A 25031-nucleotide genomic window follows, 5' to 3' on the forward strand; every position below is an offset into this window, starting at 1 on the left:
CGGGGGGGGGGGGACCGGGCCGGCGTCTCCTGCCACCCTTTTCTCTGGGGCCTCCTGCCGGGGGTCAGGCGGCCGCGCAGGCTGAGCAGCACCCCCTGCAGGCGGGCCCCCACAGGAAGGGCGCGTGGAGAAGGGGCTTTCGGAGCGGAGGGCGGGACTCACCGGGGCAGGGAGCTGTACTGGCGCTGGGCCTGCTGGAAGCCCTCGCGCTCTTCCTGCCTCTGGCGCTGCATCTGCACCTCCACCGACACCGAGTGCCTGCCGCTCTGCGCCGCAGCTCTGGGGTTGGGCTGAGGGGCGAGAAGGCGACAGTTAGCGAGGGGGCCGTTCTGGCTGCCGCGTGGCCGGTGGGCCTCATTCGGATTTCTTCTTCTTCTCCTTCTTTTTTTTTTTTTTTTTTGTTATTTTATTTTATTTTTTACAAATAGTTTATTGTCAAGTTGGTTTCCACATAACACCCAGTGCTCATCCCCACAAGTGCCCTCCTCCATCCATGTAGCTACACATGGCCAGATTTCATTGTTTCTCATTGCCATGTAGTATTCCATGGTATAGATAAACCACATCTTCTTCATCCATTCGTCTGTTGATGGACACTTAGGCTCTTTCCATGTTTTGGCTATTGTTGAGAGTAGCACTCGATTCTTAAGGATTGACCTAGAAACTGGTTATACGTGCGGTGAGTTTTTAAAAAGCCACCTACAGTTTTCCCAAGGGTGAGAAGAGAGGTGGTTTATTTGCTCTTATGAGCCCCCAATAGTCAAGCATCTTAAATTTTGATTTTGGCCTTAGAATGGTCTGAAATTGAGAGGTTAACTTTTCTTTCTCTCTTTTTAAAAATGTTTATTTATTTTTGAGAGAGAGAGACAGAGAGCAGGGGAGGGGCAGAGAGAGAAGGAGACAGAGGATCAGAAGCAGCCTCTATGCCGAGAGCAGTGAGCCCAGTGTGGGGGCTCAAACTCACAGGGAGATCATGACCTGAGCTGAAGTCAGGTACTTAACCAGCTGAGCCACCTAGGTGCTCTGAGAGGTCAACTTTTCGAGTCTTCCTGATAAGGTTTGGTAAATACCAACATTAGGTACCAGTTTGCATCCCCTGTGTATCCAGTAAGCACAGGGGAGCGAGAATCCTCAGAAGACCAGAAGAGGCCAATACCCAAAATAAATAAGTAAATAGAAATTTGCTATAATAATTCAAAAAAGTGGGAAAGTCCATGGGTGCACACTTGAAATTTGGCTGTGCTGGGGAATTTTCTCAGAGGTTACGTATTTTAGGCTAGTAGTAGGGCTACAATAGAGTTCATTTCTCTTTCCTGAAGAGTGATGGTCAAATTCTGAATGCAGATTAGTTGAAACGAGGCACTGTTAGCCATGTGCAGGTCTCCTCCAACCCACGGATAGCAGCCAAATGGAAATGGAAACACTCATCAAAAGAATAGCCCCGAAAGCTAACAACTACTTGAACTGGTTACAAGAGAATACATTTTTCCTTACTTATTAGGAAATGGCATTTTTTACCTAGGTTAATTATATCCTATAGAGAAACTTCTACTCCTTCTAGCCAAATACTTTGGTCAGCAGGTCATCTACTGATTGCTGGCTCTCAGCAAAATCAGATATTGGCTGTGTATACTGTGGCGTGCAGGTCAAGCCCCTGTGGATGCTTCAGCTTCTCACTGACAATTTTTAGCTTACCTTCTAGATCTGCCCTTTTAAAATGAAAGTTGGTCTGCTCAAAATAGACAACGATGCCTCTAACTCTACAAAACACCCAACAATGGTGTACTGTAGCATCAGTGACATTCACTAAGTAATCCTTTTTGGCACTTGCTAACCTCTGCTCCCTTCTGTGTTATGCAACATTGTGCAATAGATGTCTTCTGAGTGAAGAATGCCTCTTAAAAACCAGCTATCGATTTTCTCTTAGAGACCAATGGCAGACTTTGACTTGATAATAATTTCCTAAAATAACAGTCTTTGCATTCATTTGGAGAGTTGTAAGATAGCATGTGGGCTTATTACTTAAGGAGTGGCTCCTGTGGTTGGCTTTTGTGTGAACAGAAAGGAAGCATTATCTATTGTTCTCTTTCTGCCTGGCCAGCCTTATCTTATTTGTTGGTAAGCAATAATAAGGCAATATATGGGACAAAAATTTCAAAGCATATGGGCATAGTCAGTGAGCATATTAAAAATATCCCGATACAAAAATAATGTGCAAGAGATTAGGCTTTACAATACCCCAGTCTCTACTAGTGGATGTTTATAACCACACTCACTGGAACAAATGTGTGTTCTGAGACCCGCTCCACAACACCGTTCAAATAACACATCAGTGGTGCCTTGAGCAAGGAAAACACTTTGCCGAGTGAGTTCTGCTTATGTAAACAAAGCATCAACCAATTGTTCATCAACTACATTAAAGAAGACAGACATTTTCTTCCATTACACTTGATGAGGCTGGCCAAAAAGAAAACTGAGCAGTTCTGTTGTTCATGGTGAGGCTTGGGAAGCTTGAGACAAGCCACTGGACAGAGGGAAAGCAAAGCAAGAAAATACTACACAATCGCCTTTCCACCCTCAAAAACAACCACATTTCCCTTTCCTTTTCATTCAGTGTGAGCTATATACATGTGTCAAGCAGTCTTGAAAGATCTGGCATTCTGCAGCAGGATTTAGTAACAGGCTTCTTAAGCTCATGCTGTTCTGTGACACACTGCTTGTGGAGATGTAAAAAGAAAATGCAAGGTCTTGTAGAAATTTCAGGTGTATTTTTAAGTTGTTTCTCCCAGAGGCCTGAAAATTTGATTCCAACAGAAAAAAATGAAAAAAAAAAATTGAAAGGCTTTTGTTTCCTCAACTCAATTTTCTGACACTGTGCACCTCAAACCTTATCCATGGCAAGGACCCAGCTGGATCTTGATGAACTCCAGTAATAAAATTATCATCACACAGGATCTGAAAACTTAACATGAGTGAATGAGTTTGGAATCAGCAAACTGACATATTTCATACTAGTCTGCCCACTATGATGACTTTTATTCCATTTCTCTTTTCAAAGCATGCAGAAAGGTAGGTTCTTAAGAAGAATCACCCTTATTTTTAAGATGAAATGTTACTGAGCCACAGATTTCAAGGAAGATTGTATACATGACTAGTCGAGAGCAAGGATGTAAGTTTATCCTGGCAAGTTTTACACTTGGCCCAAATAAAAAAATAACTTGATTAATGATTTCAATGATGATTTCATAAAAATGTAAATTGTGGGAGCAGTATTATAATCGACAATCCCAACTTTAAAATACGGTAGTTTCCACCTCTATGGCAGGAATAGAATAGTATATCTGGAGTCCAAAATAATAAAAATAAAGAAATGAAGAAAGGTAATTTGTAACCCCAGAGAAAAGTGCATGTTTTCAAATAAAACAGCATTGTGAGCTACAACAACAAAGTAACATGTATACAGGGAGACACACAGGTAAATTATAATTGTAATAATTCTGGAGATGAAGGGGCGCCTGGGTGGCTCAGTCTGTTAAGTGTCCAACTTTGGCTAAGGTCATGATCTCATGGTTGGTGGGTTCGAGCCCCACATTGGGCTCTGTGCTGACAACTCAGAGCCTGGAGCCTGCTTTGGATGCTGTGTCTCCCTCTCTCTCTGTCTCTTTCTGCCTCTCTCTCACTCAAAAATAAATAAATATTAACAAAATTAAAAAAATATGAATTCTGGGTATCTGCCAGACAATAAAGCAATAGCTCTGTTTTAAGAGTACAAATCACAAATGACCCGGCCTTGTTTATGATGAAATTTGTGACAAGCAATGACCTTTTAAGTAAAAAAATAGCCAAGGCTGCCAGGGCCGTAATGATGTAGAGGTTGTAAATAGAAATAAATACATGGTTATCTATTACACAGTACATCGGAGGGCCATGATATGTAAATTTCTTCATTGCTTATGTTTAAAACCACAGGTGAAAACTATGCATGTTGCTTTTGTAAATGAACTGCAAAGTTTTGGTCTTTATCATGATTATAGAGAGACAGTATTTATACAATAAAAAAACATATAAAGTTTGGGAAAGCTACACAATTTGGCTATTACTTACTAGTGTGAAAGAAATTATTAAAAATATCATCTACATAGTGTTTTCACTAAATTTCATTAACTAAGCATTTTTCTAAGTTAAATAAAATCATTCTTATTTTTCCAAAATAAAAATATAAAACCAAAACTGTTAATAGACTAAAGAAAGAACAAAAATAAATATATAGCATACAAAGTTTTAGTACCAGAGTTAGGCAATATTGTAAGACTTTTAGAGCTTAATACATGAGTGCATATGTCACTTATGAAGTAAAATTAATTACTGTTTTATTAGCATTTGTAGAAAATAATTTTTAAATACTCTAATTTTTCTTCATATAAATAAAGTAGTGTGTAAGCAATGTGTGTGTGCACCTGTATGTCTTCACATATACACACATATATCTACTATTCTTACAAATGATACTTTTGAGGGAGTTTTCTACTCAAAAATGAATAATAAAATTTTCAAATTTTCACATATGTTCAAGGTCACGAATGGAAAACAAAAATAAGATATAAGTTCAACTACATCAAAGGAAAAGTGATGATGAAGATGATGATTGCAACAATAACTAAAAGGACACACATCCACCTGAGATTTGGAATTCCTATGTTAGCAATTCAAACTTGCTGTAACCCTAATATAAATTCCACATTCTGATAAAATGGCAGTTTAAAGAGTTGGTAGAGGGTAGGAAGACTTTTATGCTATTGAATCATGTAAACAGTGTAAACTGTTCACTCTGTTTAAAAGTGGCAACTCCTAGGGCACCTGGGTGGCTCAGTCAGTTAAGCATCCAACTCGGTTTTGGCCCAGGTCATGATCTCAAAGTTCATGGATTGAGCCTCGAGTTGGGCTCTGCACTAACAGCACAGAGCCTGCTTGGGATTCTCTCTCTTCCTCAAATAAACTTAAAAAAAGTGGCAACTGCTAATCTTGGTAATTATTTTCTACAGTAGACTCATTTACAGCTTTCAATCAAAAGTTAGCTTTTATCTATAGATCCTGTCTTTAGAGCCCTCCACCTCTACCCCATCACACAAGATACTTTTACAACTATTGATCGAACTCTTGTGGGTTCTGAATGTTGAAAAGCCTAATTGCTACTAATGATGTGAGTAATGCTTGAAAAATGTGCAGAGCAAACCAGTTTCCCTCATAAAGTTTTCATAAATACATGTTTGGTTTTTACACACCATTTGTCTCTCTCTCATCTTTCTCAACCAATGTCTGGATCTATTTCTCCCCCTCCCTAAACAGCAGGTACACTGAAAATTATAGTTTTAAAGACAAGCTAGCCCTCTGGTGTCATGTGCTAATGATGACCAAAGGCAGCTTCATTGATTTCTGGTACCTGAGGTCTCTGGCAGTAGCATGGCCCATGGGTCAAGGAGCCTTCGGCTGGGGGATGGGTCCCTGGAGCTAGAAGAAAGGGGTCTACTTTGCAGCAGTGCAGACACTTTTGCCATGAGTGAAGGTTCCCTGTTTGCTTGTAGGAATGGTTTTCTCCAGGTTGGTTTCCAAGGGAGGTGATTTCCACCCAATTGAACTGCAAAGCTATTAGCCAAGAAGGCATTTTTCGAGTCAAGGCATGGAGACTTACTATAAGGAAATGACAGAAGAAAAGGAAAGATGAAAAACAAAAAGATATGGATCATATTCTCAAACTCTCTATGTACAGGGAAGGCAATCTGTACTGTATATTGGCTCTCTAATTAAAGCAGACAAAACCCTAAAAAGGGAAGAGGAGCCATTAAAAGTCCCAGACAGAAAAGTGGAAAAAAGGACAGATCTTTTGTTGTTGTTGTTGTTTCGAGACAGACAGCTAGGAAGAAAGCTTGGGGAAGAAGAGGGTATTCACATCGCAGAGGATCAATTTTCCATCTGAAGGACTAAACTACTTTGAGTCACTACCAACTCGGGATGGAAAGGATTTAGCAATATAGCTATTAAAGGCTCCATTATCCCATCTATCAACCGCCTTAGCCAGCAAGTCTCCTTGTGGGCAACACTCAGGTATCTGCAAAGTTTTAACAGCATATGGTACTTATGTCTGCAGCGTGCAATTTAATTCTTTTAAAAGCAACACTAAGTTCTGTCCATATCTGAGCTCTGTGATAATAATCCTAACCTCAGCTATTGTTCCATTATCTTAAGAAAGATTTAAAGCAACTTGCTGCTTTATTTATGCTGCACCTGGCACTACATGGTGAAGAAGTTGCTTTTTCTCCCCTTCCTCCTCTTCCTCCTCCTTCTCTTCAGCAACTTGGGAGAGAATGCCTTCAGTTATGGAGCTAAGAAAATTTCCTGGGCCTCTGCTCATCTAAAGACCCTTTGTGCCACAGACCAGCTCCCTCAGGCCCAAACATTATTTTGTAAAAGGCGAAAGATATATTCGATCTGAAGAGAAACCAGAGTCCAAACATTATTTTGAACAAAAGCCCAGGAACAGGTGCATTCCACACTGCTAGCATTTAGGGAAGACATTTTGAAAATGGATGAATTGAAAAGAGCTACTTGGATGAATTTGCTGCAGCACCCCCTGTTTGTAAAGTGTTTGGCTCAGATCTTCTCTATGATACATCTGGTCACACTTTGTGTGTGGCATTTCCAACAAGCGGGACAATTTCACCTAATATGGATTAAGGTGGACACATAGCTTGAAGATGAATTTGTGGTTCTTTAAAACTAAAATGATGACAAACCATTCCAATGGGTGAGATCACAGTCTCTCCTTTTCAAACACACTGTGACCTTTTAAGGTCAGAATACACACAGAAAAAGAAAAAAAAATCTAACATACTCAAAACTCATTTTGTAAAACAGATAACAAAAACCACAGACCCAGCTATGTTTTGAGGGTCTTATTAAGGCAGACAAAACCCGATTAAGGCAACAGGGAGAATTGGTATGAAAATTAATACACTTAGTAGAATTATAGTCACTTTAAGCTCATTTATATGATCAGTAGAAAGGAGAAAAAACAGCAAGATCCCAATTGTTTGAAAATTTAAAAAAAAAGAAAGAAAGAAAAAGAAAAGGTCAACTTCTGACCCACAATTTAGGAAATTATTCCATTCCTAAAGTAATCAGCCTGTCATCCAAATAATTCCCTGCTCACTCATTACAGGAAATGATAATACAAGCCAAGTGTTGGGTCTAAAGTTGCTATGGCATTTTGATATACAATAATTTGGCCTATGACCTTCAGTAGGTGAGTTTCTGGATGTATAGGATTTTCTCAAACATTTTTCCTAACATGATTGTTCATATTAAGTAGATAGCACGGGAATGTATGCCAACATAGTCACCACCCCCATTAGGAAAAAAAGAATCCTATAAAGGGACCAAAATGGATTTCAAATCATTTCTGCATCTCCCAATGAACAACATCTACAGCTAAGAAATAGGAAATACTCACTTAGCTTCAAATGTGGACATTGCACATGTAGATAAAATGTCACCAATAAGAAAAAATCTGATAAACCTTAGTTCCCAAATATATGTTTCTCTCTTTCTCAAAGTTATATGTTTAAAATATATTCCAACTTCAATGAGGTGTTCTTTTATATTATATATAAAATTTATATATTAAAATTATATATATAATATATACATATATTTTATATATATAATTTATATATATAAAATAAAATATATAATTTATATATAAAATAAAATATAAAAAAATATATAAATATATACATATTTATATATAATTTATATATAAAATTATATATAAAATTTATATATAAATTATATATAAAATTATATATAAAATTTATATATAAATTATATATAAAATTTATATTATATATAAAATTTATAAATATATATAAATATATAAATATATAAATATATATATTATATATAAATAATATATATTATATATAAAATATATATAAATAAATATATATAAATATATATAAATTTATATATATATATAAAATGCTTACGAATTTACATGCCATCCTTGTGCAGGCACTATGCTAATCTTCTCTGTATCCCTCCAATTTTAGGATATGTGCTGCTGAAGCAAGCACTGAGGCCTTCTTTCATGCCTTTCCTAACCACCCACAACTGATTTGGGCATAGTTCCTCTGTGTTTAATATTCCATGCATACGTGTATCATATGTACAAAATATTCTTTTCTGTTGTATCAGCTTGACTTAGGGTTCTAAGGGTATTTTTTCTTCCTCATCTTTGTTCTCCAGCAACAGACACACTGACTGAACATAGTAAGCACCCAATATACCTGATCAATTAAACAATTAATTAACAGTAATGTTGCAAATATGTTGGCTTGAAATCCACATTCCCAGGTAAAGTCAGGTGGCATTCCACTGCTCCTCATGGTATGGTATGGAGACTGAGAAAACCCCTGGAGGGCCTTGCAGGTTAGAACTCCGCGTTCTAAAGGAATCCTGCTTCAAGTAAATCAAATGATATATCATACCAATAAGAGAAAGGATAAAAAACATACCATCATTTCAGTATATGCAGAAAAAGTGTCTGATGAAGTATAACATCCATTCATGATAAAAACCCAAGTGCGTTTAGAGGGAACATACCCTAATATAATAAAGGCATTCTATGAAAAACCCACAGCAAACATCATGTTCAATTAGGGAAACTGAGACCTTTCACTCTAAGGTCAGGAATAAGACAAGGATGGCCACTGTCACCATTTTTATTCAGCATAGTACTGGAAGTCCTAGCTACAACAATCAGACAACAAAAAGAAATAAAAGCATCCCAATTGGTAAGTTAGAAATATAACTTTCACTATTTTCAGATGACATGATACTATATATAGACAACCCAAAAGGGGCACCTAGGTGGCTCAGTCATTTAAGCATCAGACTCAGGTCATGATTGCATTGTTGCCAGATCAAGCTCTATGTCAGGCTCCACACTGGGGGTGGCTCCTGCTTCAAATTCTCTCCCTCTGTCCCTCCCCACTCACGCTCTCATGCACACTCTCTCAAGGAAAAACAATGGGAAGAAAGAAAAAAAGAGAAAAAAAAGAATACCCAAAAGACCCCTCCCAAAAGCTATGAGAACTCGTAAGCGAATTCAGTAAAATCACAGGATACAAAAGAAATATGCTGCATTTCTATACACTAATAATGAAGCCACAGAAAGAAAAATTAAGAAGACAATCCCATTTGCAATTGCACCAAAAACAGTAAAATACATAGGAATAAACTTAACCAAAGAGGTAAAAGACCTATACTCCAAACTATAAAACACTGATGAAAGAAATTGAAGATAACACAAAGAAATAGACATTCCATGCTCATGGATTGGAAGAACAAATATTGTTAAAATATCTATACTACTCAAAGCAATCTACATATTTAATGCAAACCCTATCAAAATAGCAATAGCAGTTTTCATAGAACTAGAACAAAGAATCCTTAAATTTGTATGGAACCACAAAAGATCTCAAATAGCCAAAACAACCTTGAAAAAGAAAAGCAAAACTGGAGGTATCACAATTCCAAACAGCAACTTATATTATAAAACTGTAGTAATCAAAGCTGTATGGTATTGGCACAAAAACAGACATACAGAAAATGTAACAGAATAAAAAACCTGGACATAAGCCCACAATTATGTGGGCAATTAATCTTTAACAAAGCAGGAAAGAATATCCAATGGGAAAAAGACAGTCTCCTCAACAAATGGTGTTGTGTAAACTGGACAGCAACATGCAAAAGAGTGAAACTAGACCATTTTATTTCATCATACACAAAAATAAACTCAAAAGGGATTAAAGACCTAAATGTGAAAACTGAAACTTTAAAAATCCTAGAAGAAAGCACAGGCAGTAATTTCTCTGACATTGGTCAAAGCAACATTTTTCTAGATATGTGTCCTGAGGCAAGGGAACTAAAAGCAAAAATGAACTATTGGGACTATAAAAATTATTTTATCAAAATAAAAAGTTTCTGCACATTAAAGGAATCAACAAAACTAAAAGGCAACCTACAGAATGGGAGAAGATATTTGCAAATGATGTATCTTATAAAGGATTAGAATCCAACATATGAAAAGAATTGATGTAATTCAACACCCCAAAACCAAATAAGCCATTTACAAAATGGGCAGAAGACATGAACAGACATTTGGCCAAAGAAGACATCCAGATGGCCAACAGGCACATGAAAAGATGTTCCACATCACTTATCATCAGGAAAATGCCAATCAAAACTCACATTTACTCATTCTGTCAGAATGACTAAAATCAACAACATAAGAAACAAGTGTTGGCAAGGATGTGGAGAAAAGGGAACCCTCATCACTGTTGGTGGGAATGCAAACTGGTGCAGCCACTGTGGAAAATAACATAGAGATGCCTCAAAAAGTTAAAAATAGAGCTACCTTACCGATCCAGTAATCATATTACTGGGTGTTTACCCAAAAATTAAAAAAAAAAAAACCCACTAGTTCAAAGAGACACATGCACCCTGATGTTTATTGCAGCATTATTTACAATAGCCATATTATGGAAGCAGCTCAAGTGTCTATCAACTGATGGATGGATAAAGAAGATGTGGTATATATACAATGGAATATTACTCAGCCATAAAAAGGAATGAAATCTTGCCACTGGCAACAACATGGATGGAGCTAGAGAGTACAATTCTAAGCAAAATAAGTCAGTCAGACAAAGGCAAGTGCCATATGATTTCACTCATATGTGGAATTTAAGAAACAAAACAAATGAGCAAAGGGGAAAAAAAAGAGAGAGATAAACAAAGAAACAGACTCTTAACTACAGAGAACAACCTAATGGTTACCAGAGGGGAAGTGGGTGAGGAGATGGGTGAAATAGGTGATGGGGGTTAAGGAGGGCACTTACTGTGATGAGCACTTGGTGTTCTATGAAAGTGTTGAATCGCTATCTTGTACACAAAACTTAATTTAAAAAAAAAGAATCCTACTTTAGGAAAGCTGGTAGGAAGAGATTAACTCAATTATGGCAAACAATATAAGTAGATTAACATACTTCTGTCATGTTGTTACATGGGAATGACTCAATTTACTTGATTATCTAAAAAATAACTGTTTTAGAAAAACAATACCTCTAATAATAATATTGATGTAGAAACACATTTAGAGATTTTCTTAGGTATTACATCTGCTGAAGTTGTTACATAACCTCTGAAAGTTAGGCTAGGATCGACCTCATGAAGAGTTTTTACTCTTGGATGGTGGTCTTGTATTACCAATTGCCTGCTCTAGGCTCCTCCTTCCTAACCTGAATGGAGGCAAAGTCCTTGAAACCAGCACTGCTTTTCCCATTTTTCCTTCTTCTCCTTTCTCAAAATTATCTTCCACAGACCCCAATTTGATCACTAAACTCCTTGATCAAACATTTATAGGTTTCTGGCCTTGTACAGAGTATATTGAGGGTGTTGGATTTTAGGAGTAAAAAGGACCTCAGAGATGATTTAACCCTAAGATCAGTGCTTTGGAAAGTAACATGCTTCAGAATGACCCCCTCTGTTAAAATACAGATTCCTGGGTCTCAGCCAGAGAGGTTCAGATCCCAGAGGTCTGAGGAAAGTTCCAGGTGACAGTGATGGTGCTGGTCTGTGGGCCACACTTTGAGAAGTTCTACTTGTATTGCCTTACCTGACACATTCAGCTGCCTCTTAAATTTTCATTATATCAAAGGGTTTGATAACTGACACTCAACCATCTACTCTAAGTCTTTTGGTTTACACTTATGAAAACAGGGCTGAAGAGCTAGGTCACCTGGCCAGTGAGTGGGCCAGTGTTCTGTCCTCATACCATCTTTCTTCAATCTTCCAATCTAGTGTTGAAGGCTCCAACTACATTTGGACCTTCATCTTCCCTTCCTTACAATATAACCTACCTCTGAGTTCTGTGGCAGTTGGGTCCATATCGTTTCCAAAATAAATCAGGATTTTTTTTTTTTTATCTCTAAGCCTTTTCTAACACTGTTCTTCCTTCTAGCCCTACCTTCCCATATAGCTAATGTAATTATAATCCCAACACTTTGAACTGAACTCATTAACTCTTTGGATTCTAATCTCTCTTCTACTTCAGGAACTCACATGGATGGCATAACTTTGACCTCAAATCATCAAGAACTGTTCCGCTTCCAAGATCCGGGACTCCAAAAATTATATTATTTTGACCACAGCCCCCTAGGCTTTCAAACCCCTAGACTGCTGACCCTTCTTGTATCCTCCCAGGCAATTTGGGTAATACATCCCTGAGCTGTACTCACCATCCTACCCAGACGGGGTGATGTTCCACCCACCTCTTCCCCAGGCCTCCAGAGTACTTTCCTTGACTTTCTGCCATGTCTGGCTTGCTAACCTCCATTGCAGAATTAATCAAAAAATTATCTTTCTATTCCCAGTCCTCTAAGGATTGTTGGTTATGGTCACATTACCATATTGATCACTAATACTCTCAGCTAGAATTTCCTGTTTCAAGTAGCCTGTATATTCATGTCTAATTGATTCTCTCTCAAGTTTCCAAAGAGATTCCTCAAAATTCCCATCATCTTGGGGCACCTGGGTGGCTCAGTCGGTTGTGTCTGACTTTGGCTCAGGTCCTGATCTTGTGGTTTGTGGATTCGAGCCCCATGTTGGGCTCTGTGCTGAAAGCTCAGATTCTAGGGATTCTGCATCTCCCTCTCTCTCTGCCCCTCCCATGTTCGTGCTCTGTCTCTCTCTCTCTCACACACAAAAGTAAATACATATTAGCAAAAAATTTTTTAAAAATTCCCATCATCGAGAACACCCCCAAATCTACCCCAATGCCTTTCATTCCCAGCACTGCCATCATCGCCAAGACAAAACACAAGTACAAGCACAAGTCTGGGGCTGGACTGGGAAGGATTAGTGTGCTAAACTGTGGAATTTGGACTCTTTCTCGTGGTCATTGAGAAGCCATTCAAAGTTTTGTTTTAGAAAAATCACCCAGGGACACCTGGGTGGCTCAGCTGGTTGAGTATCTGACTTGGCTCAGGTTACAATCTTACATTCTGTGAGTTCATTCGAACCCCACGTCGGGCTCTGTGCTGACAGCTCAGAGCCTGGAGCCTGCTTTGGATGCCGTGTCTCCCTCTCTGCCCCTCTCCTGCTCTCCTCTCTCTCTCTGTCTCTCTCTCAAAAATGAATAAACTTCAAAAAAAAAATCACTCTGATGGCTATAAGGAGGATAAACTAGAACGGGGATATGTGCAGATAAACAAGATGGATTCAACAAATATACAAAGGGAATGAGGGAGAATAAAGAATCAAGAATTGCTAAATACTATACTTTGTACACAGTAGATACACAATAGACATGTGTTGAACTACTTTATTCTGGCTCCAATTCTGAGAAAAATGTATATAGGAAAATATTTACTAAACTTTAAAAAAAAGTGCACAGATGAGAGCAAGTATCCTTTTGCGAATGAAACTGATTATGCAATGTACAGATGGTGCAACAAGATATAAAATGAAATTAGCAATGATGCAACCCAGATGGAAATGAGGAAAAGGTCAATATGTTAAAGGTCAAAGGAATCTGGCTCCATCTTGTCTTGTTTCATAAAGGGCTAAGGTCACAGCTTGGGGGCTCTTGCTGCAGGGAACTTGTCAGACTATTCCCTGTGCTGAAGAACCAAATACTCACCCAGGGTTGTTCAAAGCTATAGGTACGTCGCCGATCTTCTACATCTTCATCCTGCTTTGCTTGCTGAAATTCTTGCCGTAGACGCTGTATCCGATCATGGTTGCTAGGAGTTGATCTGTTGCTAAAAGATATAAGGGGCAAGAATGAACACCCTTCAGAAATACAATCTGTAAATGGCAGTTGCTAGGGAAAAAATGGCAGCTTCCTGTGAGAGGACATTGTTTAAGAGGAAGTGAATTTATAAAACAGTATCTGGGCATTTAAAAGAAATTTTCATTTTGTTCTTATGATTAAGACTTACTGAAGTTATTTCAAGCAGATAATCAAGAGGGCAGGCAGTATTTTTAGACATTCCTTTTTTATGCAGTATTTTAAAAGCCTCATTTCCTTTCTGTAATCTGACAAGGTGTTGGCAGCCAGTTTTTTTTGTAAAGGACATTGCATTAAAAATCAGAAATAACCAGGGTCCTGTCCTAGCTCCCCCACCTTTTTAGTTGAAGGCACCTAATGCCTCTGAGTTGTGGGATTTTTTTGTATATATGAAGTGGACATAATAATTTGCTCTGAATATCATACTTGCAACAATCAAATAAGCTAATACCATACACTGTAGTATGTGCACAAATCCATAGTATTATTTTCATAATGCCATGATACGAAGTTCCTATTTGGGAGTTATCAAAGTTCTATACACAAAATGCAGTTCTTACAGCATAAATGAGAAAGCATTTGAGAAATAACTTTTGATGGTAGTTGAATTTCATCAGTTAGTTAATAATAATGTTTCCTTTTTTTAAAGTAGGCTCGGCCCCCAGCGTGGAGCCCAATGTGGGGCTTGAACTCTTGACCCCGAGATCAAGAACTGAGCTGATATCAAGAGTCAGATGCTTAACTGACTGAGCCACCCAGGTTCCCCTGACTCTTTTTTTTTTTTTATAGTGTTAAATTTTGTTTTATCCTCACCAAAAGCTTTTAAGATAGGTACAGATGGTAGTATTTCTTTCTCTTCCACACACACGCGTATGCACACACATGTGTAGAAACTGACATCCGAAGAGGTAAGTGACTTGTTTGAAGTCTCCCCGCTGGCCAGTGGGGAGATTAGGCTGGAATCCAGATTAGTCTGGTGTCCAGTCCAGCCCTCATTTCACTATGCCATGTTGTATCACTTAGTAAAACATATATCAGACTCCAAAGTCCCTGCTTTATAAAATCATACAGATTTTAAAAAACAGTATTTTGTAAGTGTTGCAGAGGGCCAAAATCAATCTTAAATCTCATGGCACTTTTGGTCTACCTCATTCTGTGAGGACTAAGGTGCGTCCTATCAGGGGATCAATTCAAGTGCATTAAGCACATGCTGTCTCCCCAACAAAACATCAGATTCCTTGAGGACAAGAATCAAGCCTTATACTTATCATATATATCCTCCAAACTGCTAGCAGAATGGGGAGCTGTAAGTTATTAGAAGACTGAGTTTCTTCATAGAAAACATGCTGCCCTGCTTACTTGGTGTGAATCTGAATTTTTCTAGTGGCCCACCCTCCTGGGTAATGTAATTTGTGAGAGGTGGCTTGTAAAGAGAAAGCCTGTCATAGTAGAGTATATAAAAATCCCAAATTAATATATGTCTTGATATAATTCTATTTGTTTTGAAGAATTCCAAAGACTTAAAAATCTCACATTGAAAATATTTGCATACAGAACCACAATATTAATGTCTTCCAAGAATATGGGATAGTCTTTCATCATTTAAACTACGGGGTAGATCCCTATCACCTTTATGTTTCTATTAATTTCATTAGAGCTTCTGGAACATCCTGTCAATACTTTCAATTTGATTATTTTTCCAGTCAATAAAAGCTTGCCTTCCCTTTGTTCTTCCGACAAATATTTTGAACTTATCGCCCTGAGAACATTAAAGGTTAATGAGTCTATAAAATGAGCTATTTGGCATGATGCTTCAGTCTACATTTGGATACAGTTTAAAACTGCCCCTCCATACTCTTGAACAGGTTGTTACTGGGTTTTAATTTTTTTTAATTAAAAAAATTTTTTATGTTTATTTTTGAGACAGAGAGAAACAGAGCATGAGTGGGGGAGGGGCAGAGAGAGGGAGACACAGAATCCGAAGCAGGCTCCAGATTCTGAGCTGTCAGCACAGAGCCTGACACGGGGCTCAAACCCATGAACTGTGAGATCATGACCTGAGCCAAAGTCGGACACTTAACCAACTGAACCACGCAGGCACCCCAAGGTTGTTACTGGCTTTTAAAAAACACATATGGCATCTTATATTTTTGAACACAAAAATTTTCCATAAAGGCTTCCCAGTGTAACACCCAATCTCTGGAATTCCTTGCTCTCCATGTTAAACTGTGCTAGTGTAGGCATGAAGATAGTTCATAAGACAGGAAAGTGAGCAATCATTAATCTTAGTACATTTTTCCAACTGTGACTTTTTTGTTCCTGGAATATTCCTTCATAGCTTCTAATAGGGGGATTATAGGAGGCTTGACTGACAAAGTATTTTATAGGTCTAACTAGAAATATTTCCCTATTATTTTCATGTACCATTGTGAATTTTAATCCTATAATTATTAAATTCATGACATCCAAGCCATTGATGAAAATTGATGTCCTACTATTTATGGTTAATTGAAAGTGCAAATCTCCCAACAAGGGAAGTTGACCCAGTGTCCTTAATTTTAAATTCTGGTGACCTCGATGTTTTAAACAGTATAAGCCAAGTTCTGGAAGTCACTTCTGCCCTTATTTCAAATCTCAGTAGCTCGTGAGACACTGCTTCACTCTCTTTTCCTTTGCTTCCTTTCTTCCTCTGCTCTAGAGAATGGCAACCAACTTGTCGAAGACTAGCAAAGCGACTCTAAGGGCTGAACTTGAAAAGCAGGCTGCAATGGTTTTCCTGATTGATGATGACTTCCAAAGACTGGGGGACCATCAAGCATCCTTGGGGGACAACAGTTGGCAGTCTGAAGGTGAAATCCTGGCTTCAAGAATGAAACCATTGCAACTGTTCATTCTGTTTCTCAGGCCAGTCTACAACGGGCCAATAATTCACATTTGGACTTGTAAAGTTCTTGGTTAGCTCTTCTGCCAAGAAAGCCAAAGGAAATTTTAAATATTCATTAGCATTAGTGGTTAATCCCTACATATTCCAATCAACTTATATTTAGGTTCATTGCCAACTTTCAGTTGTTCATTATTTGTGTATGTGAGGGATATAATAAAGATACCACATGAGTTGATCCGATGGGTGAGAGAGACAATACAACTCTTTTTTTTTTAATGTTTTATTTATTTATTTTTCTTTTTTTTAATGAATATTTATTTATTTTTACAAATAGTTTATTGTCAAATTAGTTTCCACATAACACTCAGTGCTCATCCCCATAAGTGCCCTCCTCCATGCCCATCCCTCCTCCCCCCCACATCCATCAGTCCTCAGTTTTTGTCAGCATTCAAGAGTCTCTCATGGTTTGCCTCTCTCCCTTTCCCCCATCATTCCACCCCTTCTCCCCCTTGTTCCTCCATCAAATTCCTCCTAATCCTCCTATACGTGCAGAATGTTTTATTTATTTCTAGGAGAGAGAGAGACAGACAGTGTGAGCAGGGGAGGGTCAGAGAGAGAGGGAGACACAGACTCTGAAACAGGCTCCAGGCTCTGAGCTGGCAGTCGGCACAGAGTCCGACGCGGGGCTTAAACCCACGAACCGCGAGATCATGACCTAAGCGAAAGTCGGACGCTTAACTGACTAAGCCACCCAGGTGCCCCGAGACAATACAACTCTTAATGACAAGCCACCAAATCATAATTTCTACAGAAAGGAAGGATGAGGAGGGGGAATTATAGAGCTGATTTATTTTTTATAAAGAATCCACATAGACGGACATAAGACAATTTAAGTCTAACACTAATGCAGCCTTCCCTTGCACACTGTTTTTTAAGTTTTAGTCCAACTGGAACTTTCTTTTATGTGTGTGTGTGTGTGTGTGTGTGTGTGGTGTATTTTATATATAACTCTTGCACTAAGTGAAGTGGGTTTGTTTTGGTTCAGTGATATCAGGAGTCTTTCTGACAGCATTGGCTCACATACTACAGAGAGTCCTGATCTGGCATGCACAGTGCAGCCCTGAATTATATGAAACTCAAATCTTTCTCATCCATAATTACCAGGGACATTGTACCCTCTCCTGGTAGAGGTGGATCACACAGAGTGCTAGGCTCTACAGCCTTGAGAATGGACCACTTAAATGTGCTTTGCAAAAGCAGCTGGCATACCAGTTCTTGCTAACTGCAGCAACAATCCTCTATTTGCAGGTAAATGCTAAAGCCTGTCCTGCATCTGTGCGCCATAGGCATGTTATCCAACCTTCTCCTTAGGTACAGTGAATGAAAAGAGAAAAGTCACCAGTCATTCTCATGTATACATAGTGTGTGTATGAGACTCCTCCAGAATGCTTGTTTAAACTTGCTGATTGAGACTCACCTAGAGAGATTCTGATTCAGGCAGCCTTGTGCAAGTCTTGGGAATCAGTGCATTTAAAAGCACTGCAGGTGCTTAAATGGACAGTACTTTGAAAACAATTCATCCTGCAAACTTCATGGCTGGGAGAAATTCCAGTGCCCGTGGGGCAGTTGACTAAAGAGTGAAGGAAATCTGATGCTGTGGAAGCACCCATGTACAATCTGTGACAAATGGGAGTAATATGCTAGGTCTGGAAACGGAGGCCCTTAGTCCCAGTAGATTGTTGTCCTGAAGGGATGTGAGCCTCGTGTTACCTTCTAACGTTTTTTAAAAGAAAAAGAGAAGTCAGAACTACAGTTTTCTCCTCTGCTCCCTGAATTTTAAATGTTGGCTTACTTTCTTCTTTTGGTCCTAGGTGAGACAAAACAAAAACCAAATTCCAAACAGGTCTGTGGCCAGCTAGATTGCAACCTCTACTTTGTAGTCAGCAGATGCTGCCTGTTTTATATGTTGCCTTTCTAAGCTATTTACTTCCACTGCACCAAGATAAGGCCAGTGATCCCCTAGTAAAAGGCCCAAGAAACAAATATTTAAAAAAAAAAAGACAACTCGGCGTTGTCCATATAGTCCTGCCTTTTCTATTTGCTTCTATTATTTGCTCCTTCTGATCTAACCCTGGATATATACTGCCCTGCAGGCTTGAGTTCTGACCTATCTTTTCAGATGAGCATATGCTGAGAGAGGAGAGTTTGTGATGTGACTGATTAATTCTTTATGGACTAAAAATACCTTAACATTTGCATTTTTAATTATGCAAAAGGAATCTGGAAAACTGGAACAGAGGCCATAGCTTTAAGAACCAGAATTCAATAGAAGGGATAACAACCACTTTTTTTTAAAGCAGAAGTTACCATCTTGCTATACACTATCTTTCCTGCAGAAAGTAGACAAATATGAAAGGGAAGGAAGACGGTAGACAGAAGGGAGAGGTGATTAGGATCTCTAGTATAAGAAAAGAGAGGAAGGTAAATTCGTTCATATCTTTCCTTTCCATCTTCTGATTCTACCAGCAAACACCGTTTTACAGTGTTTAACTTACATGCACATGTGTTCCCCTTTCTTAAGCTCATGCCTTCATCACAATCATTGAACACATATATATTCTGTATGCCACGTCCCTGTGGCAGGGTAAGCTGATCTGCAAATATCTGTAATGGACAGACTTCAAAGTGGCCCCATGATCTCTGCCTCCAGGTATTCACATCTTTGTGCAATGCCTCCCCCGACCCGGCCCCCACCACTGAGTGTGGGCAGGGCCTGTGACTTGCTTCTATCCAATGAAATGTAGCAAAGGTCAAGGAATGGATATGATTACATTTGTGCGATTATATAAGAATGCAGTGTCCATCTTGCAAATCCTTCTCTCTCTTTTCTAGCTTTGAAGAAGAAAAGCTGCCCTGAATCCTACAGCTGCAAAGAACAGAATGCTGTCAACAACTCCAGGAGCAGGGAAGCAAATGCTTCCCTAGTGGAGCCCCCCATTGAGAACCCAGACTGGCTCACCCTTTGATTGCACCTGGATGAGACCCTGAGCAGAGGATTCAGCTGAGCTGTTGCTGGGTCATAGAAACTGATCTATACAAACTGATATAATAAGCTGTTAAGGCTGTGTTAACTTGTTATGCAGAGATTGAACTAATACCCATTGATGTTGGCCTTGGCCATGTGTCTTGATTTGGCCCACAGGATGTTAGCAGATGTGATGCAAATGGGGTTTGAAATGTGATTGCACAGTGGGTCTGCCTTCTTGTGTTCCACCGTAACAAAAAACAACAGAAATATACTCTAAGCCTCCTTCCCTTAACCATGCACATGTACACACACCCACCACCACCACCACTACCACATCACCTTAAACAATGGTGGGGGAGGGAAGTTGTACATACTTATTAAATGAAATAAAGTGACCTAGAAGCACAAAGACCTATGCCCTACCCATCGTTGCAAAAGTATATTGGCTAGAAGAGCAGAATATAAGAGAGGAATCGTATTTTATGAATGAGTTTTACTACTATCATTTATATGGTTAGTCACTCCAAAGTTCTAGTCTCTGAGAAAAATTTCAGAAAGTAAATACTATTGCAGAATATGTTTCTGAAAGATGGTTATTGCCAGATCTTAACACATGAAACCAATTACATATGCTTTCCACTGAGCACCCATATATAGCCAAGAATGCTCCAATAGAAATCTACCCAGTTGCTTTGGGTGACTCCTTTGGTCAACCTCCCCATCTCTTCACTCAAAATGTCCACTCTGCCTCTGTGATCTCCAAAGATTAGTCCTCATGAGACCAAAGCTGCAATGTGGGTATCTTCTTAGGGTCTGGTGAAAAACAGACTTGCTAGCCAGGTCATTTGGTAAAACTGAACTCAAGGGCTCAGTCCTTGTTTCTCTTGCTGGTAGAGATTGGTGACCTGCCACGATCTGACACAACTCTTGAGGAGATATTCCTGGTTCAAAGCTGGTTTTACTTAGTTTCTCGAGAGTTCAGGACTTAACACATGTCCCTCAAATCCCCCATTTACTACCAAGGCGCAGAGAGTAAAGACTTTGTTAATCATATCAGCTTATTTTTGCTACATACCTCTCAGCCCTAGCAATTTTCTTTTTGGCCTAAGCACAAAATTCTATCCCAAATGCTACTGAATTTCACACCTGCACTCGGCATCCAATTACTAGGAATGCAAAAGGACATTATTCTTTTCCCAATTAAAAAAATAGTCAATTTACAAATCCTATCTGAGATCTTGGATATCCTGCAACTCCACACTCAAAGCTTATTCCCGTTGAGGTATTTCCAGCACTCCCACAGATATCGCATGCGTACACCAGAGCAGGACCCTAGAGCTTCACTGACTGCCAACCTCCCTACTTCAGAAACTCTTTCTTCTCCACTGGCTAGCACTTCAGTGTCCTACTGTCTCCCAGAAGCTGAGATTTGCAATCAAGACATCTGAAACATCAGTATGGTCTGCATCCCAGCTCCCAGCACGCTTAGGAAGGTGAAGATAGTAAGTTAAAGCTTCCAGGACACCACTCATTACATGCAAAGACCCTGTTTTTCTGAACTCTGGCTTTTCTGAGCCTTTGATGATGTCTTTGGATAACTCAGCCTTCACAGGATGTCCCTGTGTTTTGGTCCACTTATTTCAGGGAAATGTATCTCTTTTTTGATTTCCTTGGTAGGTCCACAAATGAAAAGACTAAGATCTAGTACATTATGTAAACCACCCTTCAAGTTTAGCATTACTTTTCAAAATATTTTCACTACAGAAAAATTAAAGCACCTTTCCCTTCCTTGTCCAATTCCTCATTCTCCTTGCATCCTTAGAAAGGGGCAGACTTTCAGTCCCCTTATTCATACCAATGGCAAGTCTACAATTCAGCTATTTCATGGATGTCACCTAAAACAGACACTAGGGCTGAAGAAGGCAAAAAGTGACACTGGAGAAAACATATGTAGGGCAGAACTGTCACATAGCTTTAGAAACAGGCAGTCAGCAATGACCACAAGCGTCTCAGATCATTAAGCAATGTCTTACTGTGATGTCATGCACGGATGTACAGAGTTGTAATCCTTTCAAAACAGACAGATTGTCAGCATGATAAAGTGGATACAAACAAGTTCTTGAACAGTGATGACTACAGTGTTGGGGGGAGAAATGTCACTGAACAAGAAAGGGATGCCAGCACAACTATTAGGGGCTGGTGTCATTTAGAGACTATAGGTACGCCACATTCTTCTCACTTAGTTATTTCTCTCTACTCATTAGCAATTCCATAAACTATTCCTGATCTTCTAATCGCCAGACAAATAGTTATAATCTACAGATGTCAGAACTGAGTTCTTAATTGCTGTAAATTAGTGAGCAAACACAGGTTTCTCATTAAACCCATTACACCCCGTATGTTAAAATGGAGCACTTGTCATGTGTTTTCTTTCTTGGCACTCAAATCAGGAGCATTCTTCATAAAACCCTAGGTGCAGAGAAGCAGAGCAACATTGCTAGGGAGTGTGCGACAGGATCCTGTCCCTGAAGCTTTATTTATTCCTGGAGTAAAAACCTTCCAATGGCAGTGGCTTTGTTGCCTCAGTTTTAATGATGAGCTACACTGTACCTCCATGTTTGTTTTCTTAAGATGGAGTAAAGTGGTGTCACCTCTCTGTGAAGGCTCTTGCTTCTCTAGGAAGAACCTGGAGTGCTTCCTCCATGGCACTTGGGTTTGCCTTCTGTTACTTGTACAGGTGAGAAAGCATAACTTGATAGATTAAAAGGGAAGGGAGGAAGGCACAGACCAAAATACTGTGGAAAAGCATACCTGAATTTTTGTATTAGGTAAGCATTGGTCTTCTGACTAAGAAGACTAGGGCTTTCTACTTTCTCTCTCTCTCTCTCTTTCAAACTGGAAGATTTATGAGAAATGGGGGAAAGGCTGGGAGGGTTAAACCAAGAAATGTATCAATTACCAAACTACAAATAAAAATAGCTCCTCTGCACAAGCTTCATTAAGTTTTATCAGCAAGTATCTTGGGGTTTTACACTCAAACCACAGGTCATAAATTCACAGTAAATCCCCCATATGTTCACCAAACACCTGAATTCAATTTCTCTTCTGGTTGTGAAGCAGGAATATGGTGCTCCAATTAATTATGCATGCAAAGTTAGTTTCTAACAAGGGGAGCTTTTTTTCCCTAATGCTGATGGGTATTTATAACATCTGAAATTTTGGGATAGCGCTTTCTTCAATCTTAGCAATTTTATATTGGCACATAGATATAAATTCTCTTTTCTGGGTTGGAACAGTGAAGAAATGAAGTTGGTAAACACTTTGGTATAATGATTGCAGTTTTCTATAGATAATCTCAGACATTTGTGAGATGTGATGATGGTCTTAATATTTACTTAAGGTTTTTAGATAAATGTCGCTGTGGATATGTACAAATCACTATGAATTATAGAGAAAGTCTAAAGTGAGGCTAAATGTCTATATTTATATGAGTCTATATGTACACATGAAATTAGCTACTTAGGAAATATCATGTCATTTTCAGTTTATTTTCACAGTTTTGCTCATCATCTGTAATATGGAAAGAATTATGAGAAACTTATGCAAATCCCAAAGGCACTCACTTTCCTCAGCTGATAAAATTCATTTTCAGATTTTGACACCCATGATTTGTTGTCCATTTCACACCAATTTCAGTGTAATAAATCATAACAAATTAAAAACATACAGCTATGTTCTCTGGGTTAAAAAGGTAGTCACCAAAGCTGTTAATACAGCATTTGCTTCTGATGTGATGAGTCATAGGGAGGGTCACCTCTCTGCATCAGAGAGACTCAGGACTGGATCTCTCTTTGGGTCCCTGTGTGGTCATTTGGTAACAGGGCTATCATTTTATAAGCAGCAAAATCTCAGGAATGTACCCCTCGCCCCATTTTATTACTATCATCACTCTTCCTTATTAGCCTGTCACTGGTCTCAGGCAGGAGTGAGAAAAATTTAGCTTTACTTTTTCGAGGGGAATTCCTTCAGCTACAAAGAACACACACGTGCACAGACATACATAATTTCGGGACCCAACAATAAATACACAGAAAAAGACATTCTATTGTGAGCCCGAGGTCACGTTTCCTGACTAGTAAATTTCACAGAAATAATCCAAGCTGTTTTCTACCCAAAAAGATTGCAAAATCTATTGCGGTCACACCTTCAATGAGGCATTTGCTTAAAACTTGGCACAAAGCAATACTATTTCACAGGCTTTAAAAGACTATCAAAGAAAAACTAATTATCAAAGTTTTCATTTCAGAAATCATGTTCTCATAAAACTTCTCAACAAATGAACATGATATCTCAACAAATATCATGAGACCAACTCCCCAGGGATGGTTGGAGAAGCCAGACTGAACCTCTTGAGGCCCCTGGAGGAGAGTAGGTGAAGGAAGTGGAGAGAAGTGGTGTGTCTCTTGAGTCTTCCTCAGTCCCTAGTAGGCTACTCTACGTGCCTTGAAAGGAATAAGTGTTTTCCAGGTAAACCTATGACTTTAAACGCATTCTTGAAAATCAAGTGTTATTGCCTGTAAGAAACCACATATGTCATTTCTCTTTGCACAGTGCAAGACACGGTTATAATTTGGGGTTAATGCCCCAAGTACCACTTATTTTTCATAGATCGTGTGATTTTAAAAAACTGTCTAATAAATGGCAAGGACATATATAAGGTATTCTAATAGGTTAGAGAGTTGAAGAAAGTTTATGGATTATGCTATTCATTCAATAAAACCACTGGGGATATAAAGGTTAGCCAGTGTGACCAACAGTTAAAGCCTGTGCTTCAAACTAAAGTATACATTTGCGTTTCTGAGTAAAGAGCAAAGGAATTCAGCACTGAAAGTGAAAATTCTGGGGAACAAAAAGAAGAGTGAAAATCAGGAGTACATTATGAAAATTTGAAATAAAAAAGCAGGGGAAATTAAATTACAAAACCTGATGGGTTTTGATGACAAAATAAAATGATTATCATGTTCCTTTTCATATTAGAGAGGTTTTATCATACAAGCATAGAAACTAATTATAGAACCATTATTTTAATTCTTTAATCATGAAATGATTACATAGAATTCAAGGCTAACATTCTTTTTGTTTTTGCATTCTCTGTCTTTAATGACAGCATAATTGCAAAATACTATACAAAACTATGTATTTTTTTTCTAAGA

At 38.7% G+C, this 25031-nt stretch overlaps 1 protein-coding gene and 1 non-coding gene across 13 annotated transcripts in view; both read right to left on the reverse strand.

The window, feature by feature from the left end:
* The window catches only part of PARD3 (par-3 family cell polarity regulator), a 673368-nt gene that overhangs the window by 8280 nt on the left and 640057 nt on the right, over positions 1-25031 (reverse strand). For all 12 annotated transcript variants that reach the window (XM_039255313.1, XM_039255311.1, XM_039255312.1 and 9 more), the window contains 2 exons: positions 13757-13877; positions 163-290 (listed from right to left, as the gene is read on the reverse strand). In XM_039255313.1, the coding sequence (XP_039111244.1) occupies positions 163-290; positions 13757-13877 (249 nt within the window). The remainder of the gene's footprint in view (positions 1-162; positions 291-13756; positions 13878-25031) is intronic.
* Positions 8022-8129, reverse strand: LOC120247437. The gene has a single exon (XR_005532307.1). It is a non-coding gene; the product is annotated as a U6 spliceosomal RNA (small nuclear RNA).

This window comes from Hyaena hyaena, unplaced genomic scaffold (genome assembly GCF_003009895.1).
Source record: "Hyaena hyaena isolate Hyena2069 unplaced genomic scaffold, ASM300989v1 scaffold_519, whole genome shotgun sequence".
Lineage (NCBI taxonomy): Eukaryota > Metazoa > Chordata > Mammalia > Carnivora > Hyaenidae > Hyaena > Hyaena hyaena.